Source organism: Bos grunniens, chromosome 9 (genome assembly GCF_055505025.1).
Source record: "Bos grunniens cultivar Pamir isolate PY7600 chromosome 9, Bosgru_T2T1.0, whole genome shotgun sequence".
In the NCBI taxonomy this organism is placed as follows: domain Eukaryota; kingdom Metazoa; phylum Chordata; class Mammalia; order Artiodactyla; family Bovidae; genus Bos; species Bos grunniens.
Window position 1 is genome coordinate 96,917,154 of NC_141173.1, and position 27,574 is coordinate 96,944,727.

Here is a 27,574-nt window from a genome sequence, read left to right on the forward strand (position 1 = left end):
CTCAGTCTTTCCCAGCATCAGTGCCTTAGTCGCTTGGTTGTATCCAACTCTTTGTAACCCCTTGGATAGTAGCTCACCAGGCTCCTCTGTCCATGGAATTCTCCAGGCAAGAATACTGGAGTGGGTTGCCATTCCCTTCTCCAGGGGATCTTCCTGACACAGGGTCTTTTCCACCAAGTCAGTTCTTCACATCAGGTGGCCAAAGTATTGGAACTTCAGCTTCAGCATCTGTCCTTTCAATGAGTATTTGGGGTTGATTTCCATGATGGTCTATCAAATCACATCATTTAATAAAAAATGTTAATGTAGGCCCAGAATTGTGTGCTCCATACCAAAGACACACAAATGATCAGGGACTTTCTGCCCTGGGCCTTCCTGGAGCTCATGTTTTCACAGGAGCAGAGACACAACAGCCACATTGTGTGTGGAGGTGCGGGGTGCAGCCCCGGGACACTCGGGGGACAACTGTGAGCAGACAGAAGAGATGAGGCATTTGTTCTTTCCCTTTCAAACTAAAGTTGAGACACCTTATTTTTTCAAAGTGTCTTCCAGAAGCTGCTCAAGAGCAGCGTTCACTACCAATACAAGCACATGTGGAGCAGCTGACACGTGGCTTCCCCAAACACGGGCAAACCTAACTCTGCTTCCCGAGAACATACAGCTGACCCATGTTTGAACTGCACAGGTCCACTGACACACAGACCTTTTTCAATAAACACATAAAGTACGAGATCCAAGGCTGGTCAGAAGCCAACTTTATATTATATGTGGATTTTTGACTGTGTGAAGTGTCTGTGCTCCTAAGGTCCCGAGTTGCTCAAGAGTCAGGTGGACTAATGGTCCAGGGAGAGCTTCACTAATCTCATACTTTCCAACACCCAAGTGAATAAAATATAATCACTCAAGATGTGATATGATGTTAGTTGCTCAGTCATGTCCGACTCTTTGCGACCCCATGGATTGCAGCCTGCCAGGCTCCTCTGTCCTTGTGATAAAAATCTTTTTTCCTAGAGTTAAGACAAGATTCTGTGTTTGGGTAATGTTCTAAGATGTTATAATTGGGACTTCCCTGGTGTCCAGGGGTTAAGACCACACTCCCAATGCAGGGGGCACAGGTGCAATCTCTGGTCAGGAAACAGATCTCACGTGCCACACAGCATGACCAAAAAATAGATGTTTTAACGTTATAATTTATCATATAAAATGCTCTATAGCTGGAGATAGAATTCATATGTCTTCAGGGTTTTCAGAGTAAAATTTCAACTGCCTATCATTTATTATTCCTTTCCTACCGTAAAAATGATACAGCATTGTAGGATTATAAATATTTTTTGAACATATTTAATGAAGACCCCTTTTGGTGGCAAACAGATTCTTTTATTGGCAATCAAAAAACTTCACACTTACAATATGAAAATAAATGCTCCTTTAATGAATAATTAAATGAAAACTTTGCAGGACCTTACAGGATATTTAGTAGGTACCACGTGTACCTTACAACACAGAATGTCAGCTTGATGGGATTGTGAGAGCGTGACTGAAAATGAGAGATGTCATTTATAAAACAGCTACCTCACAGCTTTCCCAAAGAGTAGTTCCTCTGCGATTAAAACAAGAAACAAAATTCGTACTTCTGCCTCGTTTTAAGATGTGACTGAGCATACATCAGTCTTAAATTTTATGATTTCGATGTTGCTTTTTCAAGGCACTCAACAGAAACTCAAATCTCATTTTAGAATCATGAATCTGAGATTTGCAGTGAAGCTGTAATTTCTCAGTATCAAAGTTTCATTATTACACAACAATTCTGTTTCACAAACACCCTTCGTACTTCGTCCTGCTCCCCTGAGGCACCGCCCATTCTAAGTAAGGTTTCTGCAGCTTGTCTGAGACTAGAGCAGGCTCTGCTGCTTCGGTCACAAAACTCTTCCTGGGTGAACAGGAAGAGTTGCCCTTGCCCTTTCCAGAAGAAATGCTGTTTTTACTTTTTCTGTTTCTTTTCTACTATGAAAAACAGGGCTAAACCGAATCTTAGAATCTTATTTTCTGCTGGATGATTAAAATCTATATTGCATATGTCATCTTAAGTCTCTTAAAATCCAAAACTTTAGTGGAGGACAGTATGCTTTCTCTTGTTGTCACTTAATCAAAGCAAAAATAGAGCCCCATAGAAGTTTCAACATTGAATGTTTTGTGAGTCATAAAGCTTAGTACGAGTCCAACAGCTTGATATGTCTGTAGTCTGTGCATTATCTTAGATAGTTCATGATCTAGAAGACCACTTGTAGTCAAAAGCCCATCTTTCAAAAAGGTCCTATTTCCTCAATAGTCTGTTTACAGAGTTCACTGCCTTGTTTATATATATAGGCATGTATATCTGTATACAGGATACATGTAACAAGTGGTCACACAACTGCCTTTATATATACAGGCACATATATGTATATATAAGATATATGTTAGCAGCAGTCACTCAGCTCTTAGCTGTGCTCCATGAAAGCCACTTTGGATGGCGATCATAGTCTCTGAGTCATTTTCAATCCATACACACACACACAGTTAACACTAGTCTCATAAATGCTGTTGACAATTCAGAAGGACTGCTTTTCTAATTGAACTCTAAAAGAAAAGTGCCTTGAATTTAAATTTTTTAAAAAACTTCAGTCTTCAATATTGAAACTGCTAAGTCACTCCATTTTTCTATGAAAAAAAAAAAAAAACAACCCACAGATAATAGAGTTGGGGGAAACTTTTTAAATGAAAAAATAAATTTGAAAAAACATGAAAAAGCAAATTTGAGAAAACACCCTGTTACTAAATAGTTTAAGAAAAGAAAAGAGAGAAAATATTCCCATAGAAAGGTAAAAGCTATGTGGACTGCCACAAATAATGGCATTATTTGTAATAACAATTAGAAATAAATGAAACCTTCAGTAATCGGACTGTAAAATTTATTAGGAAGTGTCCAACTGATAAAGCATTATACAGCCATTAACGATGAGGAGGGATCTGATGGACAGGGAACACCTGAAGCCAAATACAGAAAGGACCCTGCTGCTCTGAACAGCTCCAGTCGAAAAAACTAAGCAGGAACGCCATGTGCGGTGTCACTGAATTAGGGGTAGTCTTCCTTTTACTGGAAAAACCAATAAAGCAATATAAAGCTTCTGTATTGATTGTACCTTTTCTAAAAGAAAGCAAAAAAAAAATCCTCAAAATGGAAGAAATTACTGAAAAACAAGTCTTTGCAAATAAATGTTCCAGAGCGGGGCGTGCGTCTGACTGCATCCAGAAACCAACGTGTCTTTCATCACTTGGGAGGCAGGACCTGAGCCAGCCTGGTTCTCTCGAGAGGAAGGCGGCGTGAACAGACCCGGAAGAAGAGGGGTAATTGCCCAGCCAGAGGATCTGTGACCACAGCCCTATTGTGGATTTTATTAACCAGGCTGTAATTTGTCCCCTTTGAGTGCTTAGACAACACACATTGCTATGCTTCAAGACAAAATTTCACAAAAGTCTTTATTTTTCTTGCTACAGAAAAATTCAGAGGCGCTACTATTTCCTTCTCATAATAAAGCAATTCTCAGCAATCAAGTCATATATATTTTTAATGACAAAATGGTTAGTGTTAACCCTATGTAACATGTGATCAGAAAATAATTAAAGACCACGGGGTGGTGACTATCAGAAACAATACTGGACAGAAGATTACCAACAGAGCAATTTTCAATAGAAAACTGAGCATTTTCCTTGGGAAATAAATTTAATATTCTATTATTAAGCAACTGGGGCAAAAAAGATTAGATTTTCTGTAACTGTGATTGAACAGGATTAGAAAGGCTTCATGGGGATGAAGTTTTTTTTGATGGTTTTATGATGACAACTACCACCTCCTAGCTAGTTTAGCTCTCCGAAGAAAATGTTCAATCAAAAGGCTAAATCATACAAAGCACTTAACGTTTTCAAACAGTTGCCCAATAACAAACTTTTAAAAGAGATTATCCATAGCAGTGGATTATTTTTATCAAATTTTTGAACAAGCCACACTCAGAAACACTACAACAGAGCAGCGTACTGGTTTATCTGGTTCTCTGCACTACTACAAAAATAGTCAGAAAGAGCTTGGTGTACTCAGTGTAAGGCTGACGGTTTACTTGCTGCAAGCCGTGTATCGTGCAGTTACATTCTCCCAGTTGATCACATTCCAAATGGCCTTCAGATAATCGGGCCTGACATTTTTATACTGAAGGTAATAAGCATGCTCCCACACGTCAATCCCCAGCAGGGGGATAAGACCTGTTGAAATGAAACAAAAACCACGAGATTCAATCTAAAACACTGCATCTTCTCACTTTAACTGTCCTATGCACACAAAATTACCCTTTACCACATTCTCGTCCACTTTTCAGTTTCTTATATATGATATATATAGGAAATCTGCATAAGAATAAAGATCCTAAACGATTTTAAACTTTACTCTTTGGAAGAAGAAAATGTGATAAATAGGAAAAATAATTGAAATAGACTTGGGAAAAATCAACTAAACCACAGTATTTAACAGGTGTTCTTAAAATCAACAGATTTATCCAAGAGCCAATTCTCAGTGGTCCTTACTAGGGGTCTCAAAAAGGGTGTGATTCATTTGCAGGGGTGGCTATGTGTATGCTAAGTCACTCAATTGTGTCTGACTCTTTGGGACCCCATGGACTGCAGCCCACCAGGCTCCTTTGTCCATGGGGATTCGCCCAGCAAGATTACTGGAGTGGGTTGCCATGCCCTCTCCAGAGGATCTTCCTGACCCAGGGATCAAACCCAGGTCTCCAGCGTGCCTGAGTACCTTCCAAAGGTGGTGTGCATTTGTGGGGGGCTATGAAAAACCTGCTCTGCTCCCCTGGACTAAGGTTAGTCACAGAGAGCACAAAGCATTTATGATGTATAATTAATAAAAGTGAGTCACTTTTCGGTACAACAGAAATTAACACAACATTGTAAACCAACTATATTTCAATAAAATAAAGCACAAGGTTTATATGAGACATTAATATAAGAATAAGTTAACAACGAAAACTGAGTAAGACTTAAGGAAAAGATGCACATTTCAGGAATTAAGTAATTTAAATGAAGAATTAGTTAAAGCTACAAAACATTCATTTAAGAAACCTCTCTAGGGACTTCCCTGGAGGTCCAGTGGTTAAGAATCCACACTTCCAATGCAGGGGGCATGGGTTTGATTCCTGGTCAGGGAACTAAAATCCCACAGACCACGCTGTACAGCCAAAAAAAAAAGGAAACCTCTCCAACTGTAAGCACTCCTCTAAGAAAAGAGTCATCAACAAATGTGTCTAAATCCATCGTGAGGTGTGCCACTAATCATTTATAATTAAGGCAGCAAAATTCATACATGACTTTTCCCATAAATAAACTGCCATGACTTTCATTTATCTTTATTCCTATTGGCTTTCTTCAAGCGGGGAGAAGGCGGTGTCGCTAGGATTCACCAATCACAGCCTTCCGGGTCAGGTACCTGACTCCAGAGCACTCAGGGCTCACAAATCTTTGCTTTTCCCAATTCTGTGGCTCCCAAAAGAGCAGCTTAGATTCTGACTAAATCTGGACAGATCCGGGGCAGTGGGTCATGTAAGGAGGTCTCCTGACATGTGCAGAGGCAGAAAATATGGCTGAGACCCACTGCTAACCGATGCGATCACCTTTCATCAGAGTTTCAGCTGACCGCTGGATCGTTAGGACTACTCCCTAAAGAGCTACTACTTCCATCTGGCTCAACATGAAAAAGGAATTCATGAGCCCAGCCTTCAGCTTTGAAGCCCAGCCTCTTCCTGAGCCAAAGCCCTCTGCAAGGCAGACTCTGGAAACCTGAGCTCTGGTCCCAATTTAGCCACAGGTGCTCAGCAGAGGGGATGAGAGTCCAAGGTTTGAAGTCAGACCGAGCCTGTGTCTCTTTTCCTCCTTCATGCTATTTATCTAATCTTAGGTTTTTATTCTAGTGCATATAATTATTCTGTAGCCTGATATGAATGCTCTATCAAATGAAGCAGAGCTTATGTTTAAAATCTTTTTTGTTAACATATCTGTAAAATTACATGTGCTAATTTTATAAAATATCAAGGACCTGGAAAGCATTTTTGCTCACACAAGACTCTGGGTATCGGCTCCTAAGATCTGCTCAAAACATATTCAGGAAGGTTTAAACGCTGTTAGTCTCCAGTTCATGATAAATGCTTTATAACGAACCATCTCTCCAGAATAAAGAATTCTAACCTGTTGTTCCTTGCAGGGGATCCTGGTTAGAACAAGCAGCAATCTGTAAGCGTCCCTGCTCCTTATCAGAATAAAGAATTCTAACCTGTTGTTCCTTGCAGGGGATCCTGGTTAGAACAAGCAGCAATCTGTAAGCATCCCTGCTCCTTATTGAAGCCGAGCCAACCCCAACCGGAGCCTTGGACACCAACAGATACAGCAGTCAACTTTTCCTTAAATTTGGCAAAGGAACCAAAGTCACGTTTGATGGCTTCCAGCAATTCCCCTATTAAAAACAGAAACCAAAAAAAGGTTACAAAACCCACCCATGAATGAAGAGATTACAACAATTACAATAAATCATTTTAGCACATATATCAAGTATTATTGTCATACGGCCCAAGACACCAGGCAACACAGAAAGCACTCCGTAACCCAGCGAGCCTACAAAACACAGTCATTCCTGCCCCGACATGACAGTCGTCGGGTTTCATGATTTTTATTCACGTGTGTGTTACTGAAACACGTTAGAGGGATTTTTTTCATTCACAGTGCTATTTCCACAAGGAAAGAAATAGTATTTTCCATTCACTTTCTTTTTCCCCCTCAACAGAAGATTTTACTTTGAATCCTACCCTACCTACTCTGTCGCAATTTGGGAATAAAATGTTATGGCTGAGATTTGCTTCTTCTCCAAGGCAGCCCAGATCTTTCCTACCTTAATTACTACATCATTTTAAAAAGAGTGATGTTGCCTCTTAAAGTGAACTAAGGGTGCACTCCACGGGTCATCACCCTTTTTATTCTGTAGCAATACAGAATACAGTCCTAGACTGAGCACATCAACTAAATCAACTACGCCCAAGATATTCCTTCTCTTATTTTAATGGTCTAAAAGTAATCATCTAGGGGCTTCCCAGGTGGTCCGGTGGCTAAGACTCTGTGCTCCCAATGCCCCAAGGCCAAGGTTTGCTGCCTGGCAGGGAATTAGATCCCACCTGCCATAGCTAAGACCTGGCAGAGCCAAAAAATAAATATTCAACTTCTTTTTAATTTTTAAAGTAATCATCTATTATAAGCACAAGTGGTGAGATAAAGGGGCACGGATAACACAAAAATGGCAGAGTGCCAAAACCTGTTGGCTGAACATAGGTGTATCTGATATTCTGGTAACTCTCAATACCTCAAAAGTATTAAGTCATGGTCCAAAGATCTACCTCAGAAAAAATAAATTCTCCAGCTCCCCATACTTACTCCTCCAATCATCCTTACTTCCAAATGAAATTGCTTATTTCAAGTGCATAAGGTGCCTTCTAGAATATGATTAAAAATGCCTCAGAAACTTAAGGTAGATGCCAGAAGACCAGAGACAAAGGTGGAGAGCTCTGTTTATGGCCCATACCTTCCCTGGGATGGGAAGGATAAAGTTACGGGACTCCACGCACCAAACAGGAAGTCAAGTGAACAAGCAGAGCGAACAAGTCCACTGGCTCTGGACTCCCTTGTTACCTGCAGCTGTCCTGGAAAACCTATTTTTCTGGGACAGTTTACTTTTTTATCAGTTAGAAAGAGTAGTAAAATAATAGCAAAGGGCACTATTCTATAATGGCCTAATTTTTAAAACAACCCTATAATTATCCCCATACCATACAGATGAAGAAAAGTAAGATATGGAATGGTTAATATCTTATCCCAGGGCCTAGAGCAAGTAAATGAAAATTCATCTTTCCTAAAAACTCAGTCTTCCCCTGATGCACAGTGCATTTCGACCAGGAGATGACACCGTATGTGGTATTGTGTGTGTGCGTGTGTGCATAATTCCCTGGATGTATTCTGCACTCTCGCACGTGCCCCTCTGAAAGTTACAGCTCTGTCGTACCCTCTGCTATGAGAAAGATGCCATCATGATACCTCAGGGAGAATGAAGGTAACTTAAGAAAATCAAGTCATTCCTACTATGCACAAAATGAAGCCAAGGTTGCCCCAGTTTAAACCAACCTTGGGGTTCTCCACCACCGTTAGGGCTCAGATTTGTCCAGAAGATGCTGTGATTGATATGGCCCCCACCGTTGAACTTCAACGCAGGCTGCAGAGCTATCTGAGCTGTAACATCACCTGAAAGATTAAAATACGAATACATTTTCTTTAAAGTCTTGCGCTTTATGGCAACCCACTCCAGTGTTCTTGCCTGGAGAATGCCACTGACAAAGGAGCCCGGTGGGCTACAATCCATGGGGCTGCAAAGAGCTGGATACGACTGAGTGACTGAACAAGCAGTCCCAAAACTTCACCATTTCAATATTTTACCAAAAAAAAAAAAAAGTGTCCCCAAATTATGTGTCCCAGTGGATTTTCAGTTCAATCAATAATGTAGCAAACAGCTAGTGAGCAAGAGTGGCAAAGCTAGTAAAAAATTCACTCCTAGGCTTCAAAGAACTCGGTTTTCTCGGATAGAAAAGATTTCAGTAAATGACCTGACAAAGAAAACAAGGACAGAAAACAGTGGAGTGCTATAAAATAGATGGTTGCATACACAGGCTATATGGAGAACGTTCAACTCTCATTCTCTAGATAGACAACCACCTACGAACATGGTTATACTACCCAAACCTCAACTTACTCAAAACTGAACCGCTGATCTTCAACCCCAAACGCGTTCGTCCAAAGGCCTCCCCCATCTCAGTGAGTACCAGCTGTTTGCTCAGGGTATATTTGATGACATGGTGATTTGTAATTCTTTTCCTCTCACACCCCACATCCAACCCAGCAGCAAAGCCAGAGAACATCCAGAGAACATCCAGAACCTCATCCCTTCCTCCAGCCTCCATGTCTCCCACTGTCTGCTGCTTCTACACCCACCCCTACGGTCTATTCTCAACACAGTGGTCAGAGGGCTTCTCTAAACCTCAGACTGATCATGGCACACCTGGGGTCAAACCCCTCCACAGGCTGCTCTTATCAGAGTGAACCCCAAGTCCTTACAATCGGTACAGGGATGCGTGTCATACGGCCCTCTGCATCTCCCTGCTGGCCCAGCTCAGGCCACAGTGGCCCCTCCTGGCACTTAGATAGCCGGCCTGGCATGCGGCCAGCTTAGGGCTTCCACTGACCACTGCAGCCTTTGCTGGAACACTCTTCCTGGAGACAGCCTCCGGGTTTACCCCCCCTTTCCCTCTCAAGTCTCCACTGAAGCATCAACCACATTAGAAGGCTTCTCTAACCACAATATGAAATGGGCAATGCCCACCCGCCTCCAGACCACTTCCCGTCATCTGTTTTCCTCGATAGGACTTCAGCCCCTGACATACTACACATTTCTTATTCACGTCTCTCCATGCAAGGAAAGCTCCAATGAAGACATGGACTTCTGTGTGCTGCTGTGTCTCTGAGGCTCAACATATTGCCTTACAACATAGCAGGCACTCATGACACTAAATGGAGTTTCTACAGAAAAAGAATTCTGACCTCTGTACTTTAAAAAGAATGGCATATTTGGAGCTGTTTTTTTGACCTTGCCAAACATGGAGGCAAAATAAGATATTTTTTTCTATGCCTTGAAGAAGGTACAGACTAACAAAACTATTATGAAAGATGGGAATTTCCTTATTCAGTATTAAGTTCTTATGACTCCAAGATCCCAAAGTGAAGGACACAGAACCAAGCAGAACTCTGCCCTTGGGGAGCTTACATAACAGAAGAAGTTTTCTATTTCTGTTGTTGGTTCATTCACTCAGTCATGTCCAACTCTTTGCAACCCCATGAACCACAGCACACCAGGCCTCCATCACCAACTCCCAAAGTTCACCCAAACCCATGTTCATCAAATCGGTGATGCCATCCAACCATCTCATCCTCTGTTGTCCCCTTCTCCTCCTGCCCTCAATCTTTTGCAGCATCAGGGTCTTTTCCAATGAGTCAGCTCTTTGCAGCAGGTGGCCAAAGTACTGGAGTTTCAGCTTCAAAATCAGTCCTACCAATGAATACCCAGGACTGATCTCCTTTAGGATGGACTGGTTGGATCTCCTTGCAGTCCAAGGGACTCTCAGGAATCTTCTCCAGCACCACAGTTCAAAAGCATCAATTCTTCGGTGCTCAGCTTTCTTTATAGTCCAACTCTCACATCCATACATGACCACTGGAAAAACCATAGCCTTGACTAGACGGACCTCTGTTGACAAAGTAATGTCTCTGCTTTTTAATATGCTGTCTAGGTTGGTCATTTCTGTTGTTAGGGTGCATGCTAAGAACACACATAAGAAATGGCGCTGTCTGAAACAATAAAGCCTCCAGGTTTTAGCAATTCAGAAAGTGAAGTGAAGTCGCTCAGTCGTGTCTGACTCTTTTTGACCCATGGACTGTAGCCCACTAAGCTCCTCCAGCCGTGGGATTCTCCAGGCAAGAATACTGGAGTGTGTTGCCATTTCCTTCTCCAGGGGATCTTCCCCACCCAGGGATCGAACCCAGGTCTCCCACATTGCAGGCAGATGCTTTAACCTCTGCACCACCAGGGAAGCCCCAGCAATTCAGAAAGGAGAAGGCCAATGATATCTAAATACACAGATAATCTTTGAGAGTTCTGTTTAAGATACCAACTTTTGTCACTATGTTTACAAAATAATTTTCTGACAGATCAGTGTTTCCCTTACTAATTTTTTTTGGAGAATCAATCTAAAAATAAATACAGAATTTATATTGCTTTTTACTGCCAACAGTAACTATAATGGAAAAGAAACCTGCTTACTGAGAACTAGTTTCATCACAATCTCCTCAAGTTTACATAAGCATTTTTAAATTTTAATAGAAATTTGGGGGGCTTAATATCTGCTTTTAAGAATTTTCCTGAAGCTCAACGTTTTCTTTGGCTTCACAGTAGTTTTTTCCTCTGTTGAATACAGTAAAAGTCAAATATATATGTTTGTTTGAAAAGTATTTATGGTACTTACCTGAGATAAAATTAATGATGTTATTTTCCTTACACTTTTTTCCAAAATTTTCAAACATGAAAATGTAACTTCTTAATGGTTTTTAAAATATAATTGTTTAAATAAACAAAAGTACCACAGATACTTATAGAATATATTAGAATATATAGAGAGAACACAGAATATATTGTGATAAAGTAAAGCTTTTTTCCCAGAAGCTTTCACTAAACAAGCAAAGCTTCTATTGCACAAGGACTGGCATTTAAGCTGCTTTTAAAATACTGAAGAGGCATTCATAGGTGTCATGTGTTGTCTTGCAGGAAATAAGTTTCACAACTGGGATTTACCCCAGCCTCTCCCCATTACCACATTCTTCCCGAAGTTGTTTTTTCCCTAAATCGTAGAACCTCTTCCTGTACTCAGAACCTTTTTCTTTCCTCAGACCATCCCTCTGATGGTCACAAGTAAATCTTCCAGAATGTGGTAACTTCCTCTTCTTTTCGTTTACCTAATAATCTCACACACGACCAGACTGAACTGCTGCCTTTTCCCACTAGATGTCCCCAGTCAACAAGCAGTCACTGCCTAAAATACAATCAACCAATTTCTCAGGACTGAAATTCAACTCGCAGATATAGGAACTCTAGAAAACTGATGCTGATGAACCATGTGCAGGGCAAGAATAGAGACGCAGATGTAGAGAAGGAATGGACTCGTGGACAGGACCGGTGGGAAGGAGCGGGGGAGGAATTGAGAGAGCAGCACTGAGGTACATACAGTGCTGCTGCTGCTGCTGCTAAGTCACTTCAGTCGTGTCCAACTCTGTGCGACCCCATAAACGGCAGCCCACCAGGCTCCCCCATCCCTGGGATTCTCCAGGCAAAACACTGGAGTGGGTTGCCATTTCCTTCTCCAATGCATGAAAGTGAAAAGTGAAAGTGAAGTCGCTCAGTATACACTACCATATCTGAAATAGCTAGCTAGTGGGAAGCTCCCTGTACTGCACAAGGAGCTCAGCTGGGTGCTCTGTGATGACCTACAGGGGTGGGCTGAGGGGGCGGGTGGGGGAGGCTCAAGAAGGAGGGGATATGTGTATACCCATAGCTGATTCATGGAGAAGGAAATGGCAACCCACTCCAGTATTCTTGCCTGGAGAATCCCATGGACAGAGGAGCCTGGGGAGCTACAGTCCATGGTGTCGCAAAGAGTCGGACACGACTGTGCGACTAACAACAACAACATAGCTGATTCATGTCCTTGAACAGCAGAAACTAACACAACATTGTAAAGCAATTATACTCCAAATAAATAAAATGGGGGGAAAAAAACATTTAGGAAAAAAAATGCACTTTTAACTGTGTTGCTTCAGCCACACGTACAGCCTGGAAACAACGGTTTCCCTCACGCAAAAATGCAAAAACTATTCTGTATAGAAACGTTAAGACATCGTACTCCCATAGACGGCCCCAGACTCAAAACACAGAATAAAGTTCACGCACTACGGGTTTTGTCAACTGAGCTCCTCTAAAAAAAGAAAGACAACTCCGTACTATATTTTCACTCAATTCAAAAGAGTGGCATATAAAAGAAAACAGAGTGGCCAACAAATGCAAGCCTGGGTTCCCCACGAAACGGCTGCTGTCCCTGTGAATTCCGCCCCCAGGTCCACGCGCAACCGCGCGCGTTGGTTCTGCGCGGCGCCGGGGGGCACTGGTCTTTACCAGGCACGCCTCGCAGCGTAGCGCCCCGCCACCCGCTTCCCAGAGCCCGGCCGCCCGGCACCCACCCTTCTCCAGCGCCTCCCGGTACTTCTCCTCGGCGACGTTGAGGTTGTTCACGTAGGCCGCGTGGTGCTTGCTGTGGTGCAGCTGCATGATCTGCGCGTTGATGTGCGGCTCCAGGGCGCCGTAGTCGTACGGCAGGTCGGGGAGGCTGTGCTTCTGCCGGGAGCCCAGCACGCTCAGGGCCGGCACCAGTCTCCTGCTCGTGCTGCAGAGAGAGCACACCCAGCGCGATTGGGCCCCGCACGCAGCCACCTTTCCCCCGCGAGCGCGTCTCCGCAGCCCGGAGAGAGGACCCGAGCGCCGGAGAGGAGGAGGAGGAGCGGGGTGGGGCTGGCCCTTGGGACCGTCGGCCAGCCGGCCGTCCAGTCTCCAGCCTTAAACTCAAGCTGCGGTCCAGCGGATCCGGCGGCACCTGGGCGCGCTCGGCCCACCACCTGCCCGCAGGCCGGTGTCCTGGAGCCCGCGGGGCCAGCGCGAGCGGGCCAGTGGAGGGCAGCAGCGGCAAGCCACCGAGGCCCCCGCCGGGGCCGCGACCGGCCGCCGCGCCCGCTATCCGGAGCCTCACCTGCACGCCGCCCGCGACAACATGGTGGACGCCGCCCGTGGGCCTCTCGGAGCTCGAGTAGCAGCGCCGCGCTGACCTGAGACGATGCGCTTGTGTCCCGGGCTGCGCCGCAAGGACACCACCGCCGCGGCCCCGCCTCCCGCGCGCCCCGCGGCCCCGCCCTCCTGCGCCCGCCGCGACCCCGCCCCACTGCGCTCGCCTCGGCCCCGCCCAGCTGCGCGCGCCGCTTCCAACTCCGGGGAAATGGGGTGCTCGGCGCTGTGGTCGGCCCCGCCCGTGCTCCGGGCCCAGCGCAGGTGAGAAAGAGGCCCGGCAGTCTCCCCGGCGGCTGCGCGAGCCGCGGGGCCCCCACTGCGACTGCGCGTCTCCGGGCGCGTCGCCAAAGGGAGGGCCGCTGTTTTCCCTCCCCCCAGCCCCCGAAAGAGATGGTACGGCTCTGCGTTCCGCCCCCGTGAAGGCACCGCCTGGCGCGGCCCGCGGATGGGGGGCCCAGGCCCCGCGGGCCGTGCCGGGAAGCCCGCGGCTGCGTTCCTGCTCGTTCCCGGACGCAGCCGGGGTGGGGTGGGGGGTAGCCTCGGGGTCCCGGGCCCTTCGCACAGAGGAAAGACTAGTGTCTCTGGGAGCCGCATCGGAGCGCAGCCGTGAGCCGACGCGGTCTCGCAGGAGAGCGGGCCCTGGCTCTGGGACGGTGTAGGGCCGGTCCCTCTCCAACTACTGCCCGGAGTGAGCGTTCTTTCCGAGTGAACCGACCTTGGGACCTCCGCCAGGCCTGATAATAGTGTTACTGTGCACCCGCCACGTGCCAGGGACTGCGCTGCAGAGTTTACATACATTTATCTTTGTTTCACTCCTAGGATAGGCATCATTGATTCCCGCTTAATGAACCGGTTGCCCCGGTCACACCGTTAATAAGTGAAAGATCAGGATTAGAATCCAAAGTTCACACATTGATTACCAGGCCTTAGCAGTCAAGTCTTGAGTGTTTGCCGGGAGAATATAAAAGAAGTACAACAGAGGAGTCTTTGCTGCGGCGTCCTATTTCTAATGAACTGTAAATATCAGGTACTTTCTCAACAACTGGGAAAAAAAATCCTGAATTCTGTGAAGAAATTAGAAAGTTTTACACTGTTACTGGCCTGAGTTGGGCCTTTCCTGAATAGAATAGTACAGTAATAAACAGACAAATAATAGGTGCTGAATAGTGTTTCAGTTACCTTCCTCCACCCCCTTCACAATTTCCACCCCACCTCTGTGCCGAGGATGACTAGGGGAACCGAAAGGGGAAGCACTGAGCCCGGCTTCACAGAAAGGGTAGGGCTTGCTGGCAGTCAAGGTGAATGTAAGGGCATGCTACCAGATGGAGGAAATTCAAGTTGGAACCAGGTGATGAGTGTCCTTAAAACTCAAACACGTAATTGGTAACCGGAAACTGAAAAGCATTTTAGCTGACATGAGGCATATTTAAAGTAGTTTTCCAGTCAAGGGAGTCTGCCATTGATTTAAGGGGCAGGCTAGTTAAAAAACTGTTGTATAAATTCTAGCATGAGATACTAAGAACTGCTTTTAGGGTACTAGCTATGGGAACTGGAATAAAAGCATTTGGAAGAATGAAATAACAATTCAGTGATAGGTCAGTCGCTAATAAAAAGGCTTGTTCTAGTGAGAACAAAATATCACTAGAAGGAGATTGAGCCCAGTCAGGCCAAATCGCTGTACTTCTTTTTTGTACAAGTGATGCTTTGATATTTAAATTGAATTCCCACCCCACCCCCTCAGCAGGACAAGCTCTTTTGAGCAAGCAACAAAGGCTGGGTTGTGGGGAAGTGAGATTAGTGTCTCTAACATCATATCTGCCATTGGTTACAGCCTTCCAGAAGACACCCCAACTACGAGATTGACCAGGATTGAGACCAGGGCTTGGGGGCTGCAGGAGGTAATGAAAATGTCTTACATCCAGTAAACGGGCCTGTTTTTCCTTTATAGTTAACCATTATCAGTTCAGTTCAGTTCAGTGGCTCAGTCCTGTCCAACTCTTTGTGACCCCATGGACTGCAGCATGCTAGGCCTCCCTGTCCATCACCAACTCCCAGAGCTTGCTCAAGCTCATATCCATCCAGTCGGTGATGCCATCCAACCATCTTATCCTCTGTCATCCCCTTCTCCCACCTTCAGTCTTTCCCAGTATCAGGGTCTTTTCCAATGAGTCAGTTCTTCGCATCAGGTGGCCAAAGTATTGGAGTTTCAGCTTCAGCATCAGTCCTTCCAATGAATCTTCAGGATTGGTTTCCTTTAGGATTACTGGTTGGATCTCCCTGCGGTCCAAGGGACTCTCAAGAGTCTTCTCCAACACCGAAGTTCAAAAGTATCAATTCTTCAGCACTCAGTTTTCTTTATAGTCCAGCTCTCACATCCACACGTGACTACTGGAAAAACCATAGCTTTGACTAGACGGACCTTTGTTGGCAAAGTAATGTCTCTGCTTTTTAATATGCCATCTAGGTTGGTCATAGCTTTTCTTCCAAGGAACAAGTGTCTTTTAATTTCACGGCTGCAATCACCACTATAAGATGTACTCATTCAACTGTCTCAAGGAGTTAGATTACAGTTGACTGGAATCTGTCCCAAATTCCTCCCGCCAGCTCAGGATGTCATCTGCCACATCAGGGCACCATAATTGTGGATTTCCCATCAACAAACTTCCCAAGACTACTTCACAGGCATCTCAGACCCACCAGAGTCTAGATCAACATATTGGCTGAAGAAGGAAAAATGTAGGTTGAAATGAAATCCTTTGGAGTCAGTTATTAAACAGATCCAGCCACAGTGTCTCAAACCCAGAAGTGTGTATTCCCTCCTGTAAAAGAGATCTGGAGTGGGTAGTCCAGGGCTGGGATGACAGTGCTGTGAAGTCCTCAAGGAACCAGGTTCCTCTGTCCTCAGAGTTGCCTCATGATGATAGCTTGTAGAACACCAGCTATCTCACCCCCTCTCCATGAAGAGGGAGGGACAAAAGGTTGGCCCCAGCTATCTCCTTTCAAGGATTCTCCATGGTAGATTCACCCAACAAATTCCAATCAGAATTTTGGTAGAAAGCTGTACCTAACTATAGAGGAGGCTGGGAAACATTCATTTAGCTATGGCCATTCCCAGTGTTAAAAAATGTGGAATTCCTTAACAACAGAGAAAATGAATAACGGATTGGAAATTAACAGTCTCTGCCACATATCCTTCTACAAGACATATTTTCACATGCTTAGTAATGAACTCGGACCATTTATGGAATGACTTTAGCTACATTCTCTCCTTTTTCTCTCTCACTCTTCCTTTTCACCCCTTGTACCACAAACTTTACCCAGACAGGAATCTCAGTGAGAATTGCTCCACCGGCTTTCCTTTTGCATAAATGAGATCGCTAACAGGATCAAGTTGTTGTTGTTTTACTGTAGTTTAGTCACTCAGTCATGTCCAACTCTTTGCGACCCCATGGACTGTAGCCCACCAGGCTCCTCTGTCCCTGGGATTCTCCAGGCAAGAATACTGGGAGTGGGTTGCCATTTCCTTCTCTAGGAATAGGACCAAGAGTAGTACTTAAATTGCTAAAATGAAACCAGTGATCTAGACAAAGAGAGAAAATGATGGGAAAGATAGAATATCATTAACAAAGGTTTCAAAGTGAGCTGCCCATGCCACAACATCAGGCGGATTATAATTAAATTGCATCCTCTAAGAATGCATTAACTCTTGGAAAGGAAAGGGGAAGGTTGGCTCAGAGCAGAAGTGTTTTATTGAATGAGACAGGTAGTCAGAGACCCCAGTTTGATTCCTGGGTCGGGAAGATCCCCTAGAGAAGGGATTGGCTACCCACTCCAGTATTCTTGGGCTTCCCTTGTGGCTCAGCTGGTAAAGAATCCACCTGCAATGCAGGAGATCTGGGTTCAATCCCTAGGTTGGGAAGATCCCCTGGAGAAGGGAATGGCAACCCACTCCAGTATTCTTGCCTGGGAAATCCCTTGGACAGAGGAGCCTGGTGGGCTATAGTCCATGGGATCTCAAAGAGTTGGACACAACTGAGCAACCAACATAAAGGAAGAAAGGAACTGACGTAATTGAGCAGATCCTCAGTTCTGGTACTGTCAGACCCTGTTCTGGTGCTGGGTCTGATGCTCCACATCTTGTCTTAATTCACAGCATCTCTGTAAAGTGGCTTATTATTTCTCTTTTGCACAAAGGTAGTAAGTGACTTCGGCTTCCCTGGTGGCTCAGCAGTAAAGACTCTGCCTGCAATACAGGAGACCCAGGTTCGATCCCTGGGTTGGGAAGATCCCCTGGAGGAGGGCATGGCAACCCACTTCAGTAATCGTGCCTGGAGAATCCCCATGGACAGAGGAACCTGGCAGGCTACAGTCCATAGGGTCGCACAGAGTCGGACACGACTAAAGCCACTTAGCACACACACACACAGTAAGTGACTTGACCAAGGTCACACAGAGCCAGTCGATAGTAGAGCTCGGCTTTGAATGTACTGCTCTCCCTGTTAACCCTAACATCACTGTGCCTTTAAACAGCCACCACACCCCCTGCCCGCCACATTCCTTGCACCCAGTAAAACTGAGCTCAACCCTATTTTGTTTGTAGTTCACTGTTTGAAACTTGCCCCTCCTATGCTGGGTCCCAGCTTATTCCTGTCTTCTCGACTCCTGATTGATCTCCAGCCTCTTCTCTTGCATATGATTCAGGTCCTAGCTCTTGAACCTGAAGCTTGAACTGGTCCTCCGTTCTCCCTTGCCCCCTCTCATTTGCCCCTTCGATCACCTTTGCTCCTTAGTCTCAGTGAAGACCCAGCTTCCTGGAGCTTCCCTTGACCCTGACCCACCTGGCTGACTTTCCTACCCTTGTCTATGGAATTAGACTCACTAGCCATGAACCTGGGAAACCAGAACAGAATGGGGGAAGGGTGAAGAGAAAAGTGGTCCCATATTTAGAATCCAGGTGATGCCTGCGTAAGATCCCTCTGTAAAAACTAGGCAACATCTGCCCCTTTAGGGGAATCAACAATCCACCATCATCACCACTCCTGGTGTGTACTCCAGAGAAACAAGGCTACTAAGATGTGTAAATGCAGAGAGAAAGAGATGTATTATAAGGAAGTGCCTCATGCGATTATGGAGGCTGGAGATCCAAAACCTATAGTGTGAACTGGCAGGCTTGAGACCCAGGCAAGCCAGTGGTGCAGTTCCAGTGTGAAGGCAATCTGATAGAGGATTCCCTCTCACTTAAGGAAAGTCAGTCTTTGCTTTACTTAGGCCTTCAACTGATTGGATGAGGCCCACACACCTTATAGAGGACAATCTGCTTTACCCAGAAATTTACCAACTTAACTGTTAATCTCATCCAAAACATCCTCCAGGTTAACACCTAAAACTAACCACCACACAGGTAAAACACAGGGGGGGCAATGCATTCCATGTAAGCGGTGGGGAGATTTGTTAGTCATTACACCGCAGAATTCCACTTAACAGCCCAGGATTTATCATGGAGTGAGGCTGAATTCATGGCATAGTTCTAAGAATAACTCTCAAGAGCTACTCACAATGAGTTGACCCTGACCACAAAGGGCAATCGGAGAAGGCAGTGGCACCCCACTCCAGTACTCTTGCCTGGAAAATCCACGGACAGAGGAGCCTGGTGGGCTGCAGTTCATGGGGTTGCTAAGAGTGGGACACGACTGAGCGACTTCACTTTCACTTTTTACTTTCATGCATTGGAGAAGGAAATGGCAGTTCACTCCAGTGTTTTTGCCTGGAGAATCCCAGGGGCAGGGAAGCCTGATGGGCTGCCGTCTCTGGGGTCGCACAGAGTCGGACACAACTGAAGCGACTTAGCAGCAGTAGCAGCAGCACAGAGGGCAATGACCATGCAGAAGGAGCTCAGGCTGGCTATGTCTCCTGGCCAGCATTTGTTAGGAGCCGCCCTCCCACCAAAGGTCCACTCTGGAGAACCAGAGGGGGTACGCAGGAGGCATGGCCTCATATACAATGGAGGTTCATTCCAGAACTTGGTCCACAAGAAAGGATGGACCCTGGGTCCCGTCTCAGGCGTGTCCCAGAATATTCTCCATCCTGGTCTGCATCACCCGATCCTAGGGCCCACTTACATGTGCACTGGCCCTTTGGTGGGAAACTGGATAAAATCCTGTCCAATAAGCCTAGAGGGATCTTTAACCTTTGATTTAGTGTCAGGAACTAGTCAGCTATGTGTTGGGATAAGATGCTCTGTTTGTGAAAGACAGCTGATCAGTTACTCTTGTAAGGAGTTTGAAGAATAGCCTCTCAGTGATGGACAAACCAGCAGCTCTCTTATGCTCCACATTCACCCTAAACATTCCAGTTCCCCCTGAGCAGACATCTTAGTCCTGTCCCAGACCAGTTTAACACTTAATCCAGTTGTCAAGGACTGTATTTGTCCCCCAGATTCATATGCTGAAGTCCTGACCCCCAGTACCTTAGAATGTGACTGTATCCAGAGACAGAGCTTTTTTTTTTTTTTTTTTTTTTTAGTATCAGACACTTTTACTTTTTATTTAAATTATTTCCCTTTTTATTTCCTTTTTATTTTATTTTGGAGTATGGTTGATTGAGATGGCATCACCAACTCAATGGACATGAGTTTGAGCAAACTCCAGGAGAGAGTGAAGGACAGGGAAGCCTGGTGTGCTACAATCCATGGGGTCGCAAAGAGTCGGATGTGACTTGGCAGCTAACAACAGCAACGATAGTCGATTTACAGTATTGTATTAGTTTCAGGTGTACAGTAAAGTGACTCAGTTATACATTTATCCATTCTTTTTCAGATCCTTTTTCCATGTGGCTTATTACGGAATATTGAGTAGAGTTCCCTGTGCTATCCAGTATGCCCTGTTGTTTAGTTTACATACAGTAGTGTGTATATATTAACCCCAAACTCCTAATTTATCCCTCCCCGCACCATAGTAAGTCAGACGAGGAAAGACAAATATCATATGATTCCACTTATATGTGGAATTTTAAAAAATAAGACAAATGAACTTATTGACAAAAATTAGAAGCAGACTCACAGACTCTAAGAAAACAAACTTATGGAGACAGAGCCTTTTAAGAGGTAATTAAGGTACAATGCAAGCACTAACCCCCCCTCATAAAAAGGGGGCAAGGCCAGGGACACACACAGGCCAAGGGGCGACCATGTGAGGACACGGGGCATCGAAGAGCCCAGGAGGCAGACCTAAGAAGAGGCCAACCTTCCCACACCTCGCTCTCAGACTCCTAGGGGTGAGGGGTGAGCAGAACGGAGAAGAGTCAACCCCAACGCTCTGTTAAAGCCAGAGACAGCTCTTCTGTCTCCCCAGTGCCGCACTGCCCAGAACAGGAGCCTCCCTGCCTCTGGTCCAGGCTCGGAGACTTTATATTCGTGCTTTGAGTAGCAGCTGACTCCATTAGCTGGGGTTGGAGGGTGGATGAGAAAGGATTTCAGTGGGTGCTTGAACCTTCACGTTCTACTCCCCGCACGGACCGCCCTGTGGTGCTAAGCCCGCCAGGAGCTGGGATGTAGAACCAGCCATGTCCCCACCCACAGGTGCTTGGTCATAGTCCTGCAGAGCCTGTTACCCCGGAAGATCAGCGGCTCTCGGGGTGTGACAGCAAAGGCCTGAGGCTACCCAGAGACTAGAGTCTGGGGTCAAAGGCTGGAACCCAGACAGCTGGGGCTTCAATCTCAACCTCCACACTGCTGACGATTTAAACCAGGTAACTCTCCTACTGGGGGGCTGTCCTGGGTATGCAGGATGTTTACCTACCTCCCCGGCCACTACCCACCAGAAGCTGGTAGTCCTCACCCACCTACAGCTGTGACAACCAAAGATGTCTCAGTCTGCTCGTTGCACGTGATGCTACCCCAGCCCTTCCATTTTCAAGTCTTCTCAGCCTCCATACCGTCCTGGCCTGAAGCTTGGTTGGATGAGCTTACAATTAGTAGCAAGGCAAATAACCTCTAAGAGAGATGAAAGAAGTTCTTGGTAACTGTTATTAAGAAACAAACAAACAAAAATAACTGGAGAAAACCTATACATTGGAACAAAGTTATGCTGAATGATGACAACTATCTGGGAAAAACAGTACCTGCAAAAAAAAGAAAAAGATGCTAACATCATCACCCACAAGTTTCTCAGTTTAAAGGGTAAACACAGTTGTGAAAGATTACTAATGTCCTTTGGGAGGTATGATTTGAGCAGCTGTGAGCAAAACACTGAGGCATTGGGCAAACTGGGAAACAGGACAGTGAATCAGAGTTTCTTTTCCTTTCTTGAGACATCAGTGGTTTGATGAAAGAGGGAGCTTGCACACACCCCCACCACCCCTTTGATAAGAAAAATCACTAGCTGGGGCCTGGGGCAGGTATAGAGGAAAGTCAGTCATGTGAGTTGGTGTATGTGAAACAGGCCTTGGTCCCACAGGGGATGGACAGAGAGCCAGAGAACAGCCATCTTGAGTGGCCTGGTCATACACTCCACCCTGACATACCCTGCACGACCCTACACTCTTGATCCACCCCTCTTCCGGAACCTTCCTGGGGTCAGGTATGTAGGGGGCACTGCAACCAGATACAACAAATACAGCACAGACAGAAGCAGCCAAAGAGAACTAAAGAGTGAGAGACCAAGTCTGCTCAGAATTCACGTGCCAGGATGTGCGCAGATTTTGCAGCCAAGCGCTTACTGGGTCAATGGAAAGGGAGTCAATAGCAGCGGTATCCTGTCCAGTTATAAGGAAGGCCACCCGTGGTTTTCACCAAGCCAGAGCCACCCCCACATGGAGGGGCAGGCCGGCTTTAAAAGAAACATTCTGGGACTGCCCTGGTGGTCCAGTGGCTAAGACCCTTCACTCCCAAATACAGGGGGCCTGGGTTCAATTGCTGATCAGGGAACTAGTTACCACATGCCACGCTAAAGATTTCACATGCCACAGTGAAGATCCTGCGTGATGCTACTAAGACCTGGTGCTGCTGCTGCTGCTGCTGCTAAGTCGCTTCAGTCGTGTCCGACTCTGTGCAACCCCATAGACGGCAGCCCGCCAGGCTCCCCCGTCCCTGGGATTCTCCAGGCAAGAACACTGGAGTGGGTTGCCATTTCCTTCTCCAATGCATGAAAGTGAAAAGTGAAAGGGAAGTCGCTCAGTCGTGTCCGACTCTTAGCGACCCCATGGACTGCAGCCCACCAGGCTCCTCCATCCGTGGGATTTTCCAGGCAAGAGTACTGGAGTGGGGTGCCATTGCCTTCTCCAAAGACCTGGTACAGCCAAGTAATATTTTTTAAAGGACAAATAAATAAAAGAAACCTGCTGCTGCGAGGCACAGCCAAAATAAATCAATAAAGAAACCTTCTGGTGGTCTAGCAGGAGTCAGCACAGCACGTTCTATCACCCTAGCTATGTTGCGTGCCTTTAGAGGTGGACCCCCCACTAGGTCTTTCCAAACAAAAAGCGGTTAATCCCACCAGTTGGACACGTGTGTCCAGAAGCCAGCCTACTGCACTCCACATAGCACAGCCTGGGGGCTCATGGGCATCAGTTACACAGTAAGGGTTACCAACGGGATTCCTTCCGATGTATCGGCGTGAAGCACAGGAAGACGGGGAGAGTCTTTCCCCTCCGTGGGGAAAAAAAAAAATATATATATAATATATATTTCAGTAATATATAAATAATATATGTTATATAATATATGTTGTATATTATATATGTTAATATATAACAATATATGTTGTATATACTATATATATTACATAATATTTATAATATGTAATATATATTTCAGTTATATATATATATAATTCTTTCCTATTATAGGTGGGTCCAAGATATTGAATATAGTTCCTTGTGCTATACAGTAGGTCCTTGTTGTTTCTCTATTTCATTTATAGTAATGTATATCTGTTAATCCCAAACTCCTAATTTATCCCCCCTCCCAACTTTGTCCTTTAGTAACCATAGGTTTTCTTTTATGTCTGTGTGTCTCCAACTTTCATTTTTTTCAGTTCAGTTCAGTTCAGTCACTCAGTCGTGTCCAACTCTTTGAGACCCCATGGACTGCAGCACGCCAGGCCTCCCTGTCCATCACCAACTCCCAGAGCCTGCTCAAACTCATGTCCATTGAGCTGGTGATGCCATCCAACCATCTCATCTGTCGTCCCCTTCTCCTGCCTTCAATCTTTCCCAGCATCATGGTCTTTTCTGGTGAGTCAGTTCTTCGCATCAGGTGGCCAAAGGACTGGAGTTTCCGCTTCATTTTTTTTACATATTTATTTATTTGGCTGCATTAGGTTTTAGTTGTAGCAAGGGGAATCTTTGCTGTATCATACAGGATCTTTAGTTTGAAGGCACGGACTCTCTAATTGCAGCAGGCGGGTTTGGTTGCTCCGAGGCATGTGGGATCTTGGTTCCCCAACCAGAGATAGAACCCAGGTCCCGCTGCATTGCAAGGCACATTCGTAATCACTGGATCACCAGGGAAGTCCCATGACTCCAACTTTTTAGATCACACGGAGTAAGAAGACATTCACTTCTTAGTGCTAAATGAAGAACACATTATCTCTGTGATCACACTTTGGAAGTTGTGTTTAAAGATTCTGGTCTTTGGAACATAATATCCATGTTGTTAAAATTGGGCTTTCCGTTGGCCTAGTTTCCTCGCAAGTTCAAGCCTAAACTTTTCAAGTTCGAGACAGAGATTTGTGTTTCTTTTCTCGTTTCCCTGGAACACGACGCCATCCCTCAGTTTTCAGACTGAATTCCAGGGGAGAAATCCTCAGCGATAGGATGGTCTCCAAAACCAGGAGAGAAAAGAGTCTGCTTTAAACATCTGCCAGGCAAGACAGTGGTGGTCAGGTAGCAGCCTCGCCCCCACCAGCAGGAATCTCCCACCCCACCACCACGAACAGTACCAGAACCTCCACACTCCTGCAGCTCAATCCCTGGAGAAGTCAGAAGCCACGAAGAGCTTACTGGAAGAGGAGGAACACAAGAACAAGGCTGGAAACTTAACCTCCACCAGCTTCCCACCTTTCTCCCACTGCAGGCTTGCTAGCTTCCTACAGGTTTGTGCTGAAAGAATAGAGTTTCAACCTTAAACCAGAGATGTGCCTGTGTAAGGGAACCCTCCTGCACTCTTGGTGGGAATATAAATTGACACAACCTCTATGGAGTACAATATGGAGCGTCCTTTAAAAAACTAAAAATAGAACTACGATATGACTCAGCAATCCCACTACTGGGCATATACACCGAGAAAGCTGTAATTCAAAAAGACACGTGTACCCCAGTGTTCACTGCAGCGCTATTTACAATAGCCAGGACATGGAAGCAACCTAGATGTCCATCGACAGATGCATGGATAAAAAGATGTGGTACATATATATACAATGGAATTTTACTCAGCTATAAAGAGGAATGAAATTGGATCACTTGCAGTGATGTGGATGTACCTAGAGTCTGTCATACAGAGGAAAGTAAGTCCGAAAGAGAAAAACAAAATAGCGTACAGTGACGTATATGTATGGAATCTAGAAAGATGGTACGGATAAGGTTATTTGCAGATCAGGAATAGAGACACAGACGTAGAGAATGGATATGTGGACACAGAGAGGGAAGAGGAGGGTGAGACAGATTGGGAGAGTAGGACTGACAATATATACACCACTGTGTGTAAAATAGGTAGCTAATGGGAAGCTGCTGTGTACCGTAGGGAGCTTAGCTCAGGCTCTGGGATGATCTAGGCGTGGATTGAGGGGGTGGAAGGGAGGTTCACGAGGGAGGGGATGTATGTATACATACAGTGATCCACTTCACTGTAGACCAGAAACTAATACAACATTAGAAAGCAATTATACTCCAATCAAGGAGAGAAAGACTGTGCCTGTGTTCTGACTTAAAGTGATTATATGACTTTTTATTATGTAAGAAGTTTTAAAAAAAAAAATGGCAACGGGGCTGGCATTTTGGTCCAGGGGAAAGAAAACAACAAGCCCCCAGGCCAATGTAATGACACAGCTGGGGACAAAAGAGAGTCACTGTATTACCACAGCCTATGAGTCATTGTTACTCAGTGTTTTGAGTACTCAAACACTGAGCAGGACTCAATGTACTGCTACACTGACCAGAAATCCTCCCATGTTTCCAGAGGATATTCGAGTGACCACCAGATTTCCAGCACTAATTTGGATATTTTTCCCCATGAATCATTTTGGTGGGGATTTTAGAGAAGAAACTTTGCTCATGCCAGCATTTTGCCTAAGAGTATCCATCCCAGGGATTTCCCCAGCAGTCTAGTGGTTAAGACTCCACCTTGCAATGCAGGAAACATGTGTTGGATTCCCTGGTCAGGGAAGTAAGATTCCACATGCTGCACAATAAAAAAAGGAAAAAAAATGACTATCCATCTCCAGCCCAAATATAACCTTAGAATTCAAAAAGGAGTATGGTGGCTCAGCAGAGAAGGCAATGGCACCCCACTCCAGTACTCTTGCCTGGAAAATCCCGTGGATGGAGGAACCTGGTGGGCTGCAGTCCATGGGGTCGCTGAGAGTTGGACACGACTCAGTGATTTCACTTTCACTTTTCACTTTCATGCATTGGAGAAGGAAATGGCAACCCACTCCAGTGTTCTTGCCTGGAGAATCCCAGGGACAGCGGAGCCTCATGTGCTGCAGTCTATGGGATCACACAGAGTCGGACATGACTGAAGCGACTTAGCAGCAGCAGCCCCAGCATGGTGGCTCAGATGGTAAAGAATCTGCCTTCAATGCAGGAGATCTGGGTTCTGATTACTAGGTCTGGAAGATCCCCTGGAGAAGGGAATGGCAAACCACTCCAGTATTCTTGCCTGAATTATTCCATGGACAGAAGAGCCAGGCAGGCTACAGTCCATGGAATTGCAAAGAGTCGGACACGACTGAGCGACTTGCACTTTATGCAAAATTACAACTTAGATTCTTCTAGATATTTAATGGCTTCCTGAGTTGTTTTCAAACTTTTCACCAATTCCTTTAGAAGAGTATTAGTAAGAGTAGCTGCTCTGACAGACAAGCTCCCACTTCCCCAGGGTTGACATTATATATTCCAGCGTTCGTGTATATATTCCAGGGTCGTGTCCCCAGCCTCCTGTCCATTGGTGGGCAGGTGAGAAAGAGAATGAGAAAGGTGTTAACCGGCCCAGCCTGGAAATGCCATACATCCCCTGCCCACAAACCATTATCTGGAGTTCAGTCTTGCAGCTGCATCTGACGGTAAGAGAAGCAGAACCAAGCTGACTTCCGTGATGAGGAAGAGGAGGAAATGGGCTAGATGAGTATCTAACAGGTGACTGGCACACACATACTAAGGATTCCGGTAATTGTAATAAATGTGAAGATGTCGGTTAAGGAACTTTTCTGGTGGTCCTGTGGGTGAGACTTCGCCTTCCCATGTAGGGGACGCAGGTTCGATCCCCGGTCCAGGAAGGTTCCACATGAGTTGGAGCAACTAAGCCTGTGAGCCACAGCTACTGAGCCTCTGCCCTAGAGCCGGTGCTCCGAAACCAGAGAAGGCATCACAGGGAAGAGCGGCCCCGCTCACCAAAGCTAGAGAGAAGCCCACTCGGCAACGAAGGCCCAGTGCAGCCAAAAAGAAACAAATAAATCTTAAAAAAAAAAAAGCATATTAAATAGGTAACTTTCGGAAGACAGTTACATTCTCTTGAGTCACTAAATGTTTGTAAGAATTTAAGTAATGATAGTAAATAAGGGAGATATATTTAGCTCCTTTAACATTCTTATATAATGAATATACGTTTATACAACTGACTGATAAAATTTCAGTGAACACAGAACCTAGGATGATTGTCACCCCATGCCACATCTAGGCACTCGCTAGTTTGAAATTAATCTGAAAAACACGCCTTGGTAATATGACTGACATCATTACCACAGTTGAATATGGTGGTAACCTAAGCTCTTACACAATCACTCCTCCAGCACGAGG

At 45.4% G+C, this 27,574-nt stretch overlaps 2 protein-coding genes across 5 annotated transcripts; one reads left to right on the plus strand and one right to left on the minus strand.

Moving 5' to 3' along the window:
• Nucleotides 1-3,493: 3,493 nt before the first annotated feature.
• SOD2 (superoxide dismutase 2) lies at nucleotides 3,494-13,617 on the minus strand. 2 transcript variants are annotated; one of them, XR_015132475.1, is made up of 5 exons: nucleotides 13,530-13,617; nucleotides 12,967-13,169; nucleotides 8,257-8,373; nucleotides 6,280-6,544; nucleotides 3,494-4,296 (listed from the first exon to the last, which is right to left on the minus strand). XR_015132475.1 is itself a non-coding variant. In XM_086316640.1 (5 exons), the coding sequence occupies exons 1-5, from the start codon at nucleotides 13,550-13,552 to the stop codon at nucleotides 4,151-4,153; spliced, it is 669 nt and encodes a 222-aa protein (XP_086172766.1). In that variant the 5' UTR covers nucleotides 13,553-13,617; the 3' UTR covers nucleotides 3,494-4,150. The 2 variants fall into 2 exon arrangements, 1 of the variants encoding a protein (XP_086172766.1); XM_086316640.1 differs by having other exon boundaries at nucleotides 6,365-6,544.
• LOC147366425 (uncharacterized) lies at nucleotides 13,614-27,344 on the plus strand. 3 transcript variants are annotated; one of them, XM_086316650.1, is made up of 4 exons: nucleotides 13,614-13,825; nucleotides 15,396-15,462; nucleotides 23,596-23,794; nucleotides 26,699-27,344. In XM_086316650.1, the coding sequence occupies exons 1-4, from the start codon at nucleotides 13,614-13,616 to the stop codon at nucleotides 26,863-26,865; spliced, it is 645 nt and encodes a 214-aa protein (XP_086172776.1). In that variant the 3' UTR covers nucleotides 26,866-27,344. The 3 variants fall into 3 exon arrangements, with proteins under 3 accessions (XP_086172776.1, XP_086172779.1, XP_086172777.1); XM_086316653.1 differs by lacking the exon at nucleotides 26,699-27,344 and adding an exon at nucleotides 14,384-14,591 and having other exon boundaries at nucleotides 23,596-23,779; XM_086316651.1 differs by lacking the exons at nucleotides 23,596-23,794; nucleotides 26,699-27,344 and adding exons at nucleotides 14,384-14,591; nucleotides 17,759-18,152.
• The last annotated feature ends 230 nt before the right edge of the window (nucleotides 27,345-27,574 follow it).